Source organism: Pelophylax lessonae (assembly GCF_965119305.1).
Source record: "Pelophylax lessonae genome assembly, chromosome: 1".
Taxonomy (NCBI): domain Eukaryota; kingdom Metazoa; phylum Chordata; class Amphibia; order Anura; family Ranidae; genus Pelophylax; species Pelophylax lessonae.
The window spans coordinates 217873784-217879783 of record NC_138768.1 but is presented as its reverse complement, the minus strand read 5'-3'; the positions used below and the strand labels follow the sequence as shown (position 1 = coordinate 217879783).

The window sequence follows — 6000 nt, the reverse complement described above, 5'->3', positions numbered from 1 at the left end:
TGTTTTAGATTTATTGGTTCTTTCAAGAAGCCCCTAGATAAAAAATAAAATAATATAAACTCTACAAGCTACAAATAATTCTAAACTAGGCTGGATCTGAAAAATGTACTACAGATCAGTGCAATATAGAGCAATTATCTCATAGTAACATGAGTTACCGGTGAGCCTGTTAAAATGCATGTATTCAAATACCTAATAAAGCAAGGTGCAAAAAAACAATTGCTGTTGCTTCATTGTAGGCATAAAGGAGGTAATTAAATAACACTGAAAATTTCAGTTGATCTTTCATGAAACATACAGAATTGGGTCCAGTTGTTGTGTCTCATAAATTAGGTACTGTATCCTTAAACTGCCTTATCTTATATTACATAACTATTTAGCATGCTAAGTAAGGGCATGTTCAAAGGCTATTAGACTAACAAACCAGGGGGCCCTTGTTTTCCTATACAGGGAGTACCAGTCCTATAAAAAGTAACCTCGTCTAATAAAAAGCTAAATTTTAGAGACAGAAATCATGGTTCCTGGGGTGAAGAATCTGGCTGGCCCTCCACGCTCTGCTTGCCAATCCACTCTGCATCTTCTGGGTACTGAAGCTGCAGCTCTTTTTTTGTAATGTAGTGAGTTTCCGCAAACTCTGAGAAGTAAAGATCTATATCCGGATGTGGTATTTCTGTTGGGGATGGATGTGGTTCAAGGTCCTCTGCGACAAATGCAAAAAGAAATCAGTACCAAAGTATCACTACATTTAAAGTACATGCACAACACCAAGACCTTTTTTTAGTTTATTATATAGTAAAACAAAGAAGAGTGACGTAGAAAAAGTATATAAAGGATCAACCTTGTGCTAAGACAGATTTTTAAAACCACTTGCTGCACTTAAAATTCCCTGAATACTGGAAAATGGACAAAAGATATATAATATAAAAGTGCGCTACTGGGTGACAAAATTTATACTCAAACTGTAGTGATAACTCAACCAAAAAATTGTTACTTAAAATAGACAAATTAATATCAGAAATGTGAAATCAGGTGCAATAAACATCCAGCACCCACATAAGTGAAAAAAGGTGCCTCTGTTAATCATACAGTGCCTTGAAAAAGTATTCACCCCCTTTGATTTTTTACCTATTTTGTTACATTACAGCCTTAAGTTCAATGTTTTGTTAATCTGAATTTTATGTGATAGATCAGAACACAATGGTTTAAGTTGGTGAAGTGAAATGAGAAAAATATATACCGTATTTTTCGCCGTATAAGACGCACTTTTTCTTCCCCAAAACTGGGGGGGAAAAGTTGGTGCGTCTTATACGACAAATACACATTTTGCCTGCATTAAAACTGCCCCTAACTTTGTGTGGTGCTTGCTGCTAGCCAGAGCCAGTGTAGAAGAAAAAAAAAAAATCATTGCCACTAACCATTAAAGTAAGTGTTGCGGCCGTGGCTGGTACTTGGGAGTATTCAAATTACACTGGCCGCCTTCTCTGTCTCGGCTCCAGTGTGTGTGTCACCTCCCAATGCTGCTGACTGGCCAAGGCAAGCGGGGTCGGGACGAGCGGCAATGCAGATTGGTTTGGAGCAGTGTGGGTGGGCGGGCTGTGGGCGGGAGCCAGAGCCAGAGCAAGAGAGCAGAGCAGCTTTCCAGGCAGCACAGCACAAAAACGAACCGGCTTACCAGTTACCACAGACAGTGAAGGCAAGACAAACAGGATGGTAAAAACCTCCACTCACCTCTGGCGCTTTGTATGATTATTTCAGCCTCGCTGACACCTCGATCAGGAACCTGTTAAATTAGACCACCAGCACTCCTGATGTCTCTCAACATCTGTGGCAACCTTATTTAATCGTTGTTCTGAGGCGCCGGTGGGTTCCTGTACTCAGCTTTTTTAGTCTCATGTGACCAGCACAGCACCAACCAGTACTGTGCAGACACAGATTATACATCAGCAGAGTACTAGAAACTCCTCAAAACTTTCCCTGAGGACAGCAAAGACCTGAGAATTTTTTTTTCTAGATTTTCCTCCTTTAAAATTGGGTGCGTCTTATACGGCGAAAAATACGGTACATACATTTTTTTTTTTAGAAATAGAAAACAGAAAATTGGCATGTGTGTATGTATTCACCCCCTTTGTTATGAAGGCCATAAAAAGCTCTGGTGCAACCAATTACCTTTAGAAGTCACATAATTAGTGAAATGATGTCCACCTGTGTGCAATCTAAGTGTCACATGATCTGTCATTACATTTACACACCTTTTTTGAAAGGCCTCAGAGGCTGCAACACATAAGAAAGAGGCACCACTAACCAAACACTGCCATGAAGACCAAGGAACTCTCCAAACAAGTAAGGGACAATGTTGAGAAGTACAAGTCAGGGTTAGGTTATAAAAACAATATCAAAATCTTTGATGATTCCCAGGAGCACCATCACATCTATCATAACCAAATGGAAAGAACATGGCACAACAGCAAACCTGCCAAGAGACGGCCAACCACCAAAACTCACGGACCGGGCAAGGAGGGCATTAATTAGAGAGGTAACACAGAGACCTAAGGTAACCCTGGAGGAGCTGCAGAGTTCCACAGCAGAGACTGGAGTATCTGTACATAGGACGAAAATAAGCCGTATGCTCCATAGAGTTGGGCTTTATGGCAGTGAAGAGTGAAGAAATCCATTACTTTCAGCAAAAAACAAAATGGCACGTTTTGAGTTTGCGAAAAGGCATTTGGGAGACTCCCAAAATGTATGTAGGAAGGTGCTCTGGTCTGATGAGACTAAAACTGAACTTTCTGGCCATCAAAGAAAACGCTATGTCTGGCGCAAACCCATCACATCACCCAAAGAACACCATCCCCACAGTGAAACGTGGTGGTGGACGCTTCATGCTGTATGGAATGTTTTTCAGCAGCCGGGACTGGGAAACTGGTCAGAGTTGAGGGAAAGATGGATGGTGATAAATACAGGGATATTCTTGAGCAAAACATGTACCACTCTGTGCCTGATTTGAGGCTAGGACGGAGATTCACCTTCTAGCAGGACAATGAGCCCAAACACACTGCTAAAGCAACACTTGAGTGGATTAAGGGGCAAACATGTAAATGTTGGAATGGCCTAGTCAAAGCCCAGACCTCAATTCAATAGAAAATCTGTGGTCAGACTTAAAGATGATTGCTATTCACAAGTGTAAACCATCCAACTTGAAGGAGCTGGAGCAGTTTTGCAAGGAGGAATGGGCAAAAATCCCAGTGGTAAGATGTGGAAAGCTCATAGAGACTTATCCAAAGCGACTTGGAGCTGTGATTGCCGCAAAAGGTGGCTCCACAAAGTATTGTCTTTAGGGGGGTGAATAGTTATGCACACTGACTTTTTTTGTTATTTTGACCTATTTGTTGTTTGATTCACAATAAAAAAAAAAACATCTTCAAAGTTGTGGGCATGTTCTGTAAATTAAATGATGAAAATCCTCAAGCAATCCATGTTAATTCCAGGTTGTGGGGCAACAAAACACACGAAAAATGCCAAGGGGATGAATACTTCTGCAAGGCACTGTATATGAAACAATAAGATATATTGCCAAAACAAATTATGTAACCAAAACATTCATTCAAAAATTCACTTAAAAATGTATTATAAAAGTGTCCAAATTATTTAAAAGATAAACAAAGTGAATCAAGATTCTCTCTTTCCAGTGTTTCTTGAAACTTGAATCAAACAAAGTGCTTCTATGTTCCACCAGTGCTCAAAAATAGAAAAATGTGCCTCTTACCAAAACTCCATGATCTCTAAATTATAGGAGATCATGAACAGCATGGGATGTAGGATACTTTCAATCACCCAGGATCAGGATCAGCTGTATACCGGCACTGACGTAGAAAAGTCTGCCCCTGACAATAGACCTGTTTGTTCCAAGCATGTTAAAATTACCTTACTGTTGACTGAATCACTACCTATGTTGGAAGTCTGCACTAAACATCAACTGTTTTTTTTTTTTTTTTTACAAAAGGTTAGGTTTGAGGTTTTGTCTCTGTGTACTTGGTCTTGCTTCCAATTGAAAATACTGCCCTCCTGTACCTTTCCCTTATTTACTGAAGACTGGGCTATATTCAATTCCTGATGGGTTTCATTTATCAGGCCTTTCACTATTTTCCTTGCCCATCTCTGGACTTGTTCGAATATATCAATATCTTATTGGAAAAGAGGCCAGAACACAGTATTCTAAATGAGGTCTACCTAAAAGGTCTCTAAAGAGGAATCAGGACCTCCTTCCTCTTGTTCATGATGCCTCTAGTGAGAACTAAAGATCTATATAGAATTTTGAACATTTTGCAATAATTTGAAATAGGTACCCCTAATTATTTTCCTACTGCAGTTCTGGGCTCATGCTGTACCCCCAATATTGTACTGGGTGGATTATTTTTCAATAAATGCATTATTTTGCATTTAAGTGATTGGTAAAGTCCTCTTTTTTTAAAAAGAAAAATAACAAAAATTTCATACTTTAGGATACTTTCATACTTACCTGCCTTGTGCAGTTGGTTTTGCACAGAGAAACCTGGATCCTCTTCTTCTGGGATCCCTCTTCACTGCTCCTAGCCCCTTCCTCCTGTCGAGTACCCTCCACAGCAAGCAGCTTGCTATGGGGGCACCCGAGCCGAGCTGCAGCTCTGGGCGTTCATTCAGACACAGAGCTGCAGTTCGGCCCCGCCGCCCCTCTCCTGATTGGCGGACGATGATTGACAGCCACAGGAGCCAGTAGCACTACGGCTGTGTCACAGCCAATCAGGAGGGAAAGTCCTGGATGGCCAAGGGACTCGTGTACATTGCTGGACAGAGATGGCGCTAAGGTAAGTATTAGGGGTGCTGGAGAGGCTGCTTCACACAGAAGGCTTTTTATCTCAATGCATAGAATTAATACAACTGCCTTTACAACTCCTTTTAGAAACTTTGAACTGCATTTTTCTTTGGCTTTGACTGATCCTCTAGCACCAATCTTCCAAGTAGTAGGGAGCTTCCTCAAAGTCTTGAGGGGACGCAACGCATAAGTGGAGTTTTTGCTATGATATCATCACATAGGAGAGTCCCAGTGAGGGGAGAATTAAGAGTTATTTATGCACTATGCTTACGGGACACTGGATGCTAGTGTCAGATGAAAAACATTTTTAATGTGAGGGCTTTTGATCTTTTGTAAAGTATTTAACAAAACATACGTAAAGTATTATGATGTTTTTGTTTTCCTTCTGGGAATAATATCTGACCTCCTGTAATCTAAGAGGTACAATCTCAGAGGTAAGTGTACATCCATAAAATACTTTGCGAGGGTGGAGTCACAGATAAAGAGTGTGGAAAAACATGGTGATGTATTATAGAAGACATGCTGAAGATCAGCTTGGGGAGTGAGCAGTTTATAGACACTATAGACTTTTTGATACATTTACGTTTAATCTGACAGTATCACATGGAATTTTTTTTTTTGTACATTTATTAGGTTTGTGCATTAGAAAATTTATACTGGTGGGGAGGATTCACACTATGTATCTGAAGCGTACATTTTCTTCACAAGCAGGGGATTGTATATTTTTGGGAGACCTGCACAATTCTGGCATTTACTTACACTATATATTCTAGGAATCACATTTGTGTTAGCCTGCTCCTTGTTAGGGTACTACTTTTTGTGGCTGCGTTGAGATATTTTTATTTAAATCTCCCAGCACTGCCAAGTCACATTCCATGTTAAAAACATCCCCAAAAATATTTTACACCTTTGCGCTATCAGCAAAAAGACATACCTTGCCCACCAAAATGTCAGTTATGTCACTTACAAACAGTCTAAATAGAACAGGACCTAGCACAGAGCCTTTTGATACAAAAAAAAGGAGAAAAAACACAGTTTGGGGGTTAAATATAAGTTTCAGTTGTAATGCTAGAAAGATTCATTATAAATAGCAATAGAAGTGGTAGAGATAACAGATACTGCCATATAAGTAGAGATAGGAGCTGCAGTAA

At 40.0% G+C, this 6000-nt stretch overlaps 1 protein-coding gene across 1 annotated transcript in view; it reads right to left on the bottom strand.

The window, feature by feature from the left end:
• Positions 1-512: 512 nt before the first annotated feature.
• FBXO21 (F-box protein 21) overlaps positions 513-6000 on the bottom strand; it is a gene marked incomplete at its 3' end in the record, with an annotated part of 100578 nt that continues 95090 nt past the window's right edge. Inside the window, exon 12 of the mRNA XM_082252210.1 lies at positions 513-700. Within this exon, the coding sequence (XP_082108336.1) occupies positions 513-700 (188 nt within the window). The remainder of the gene's footprint in view (positions 701-6000) is intronic.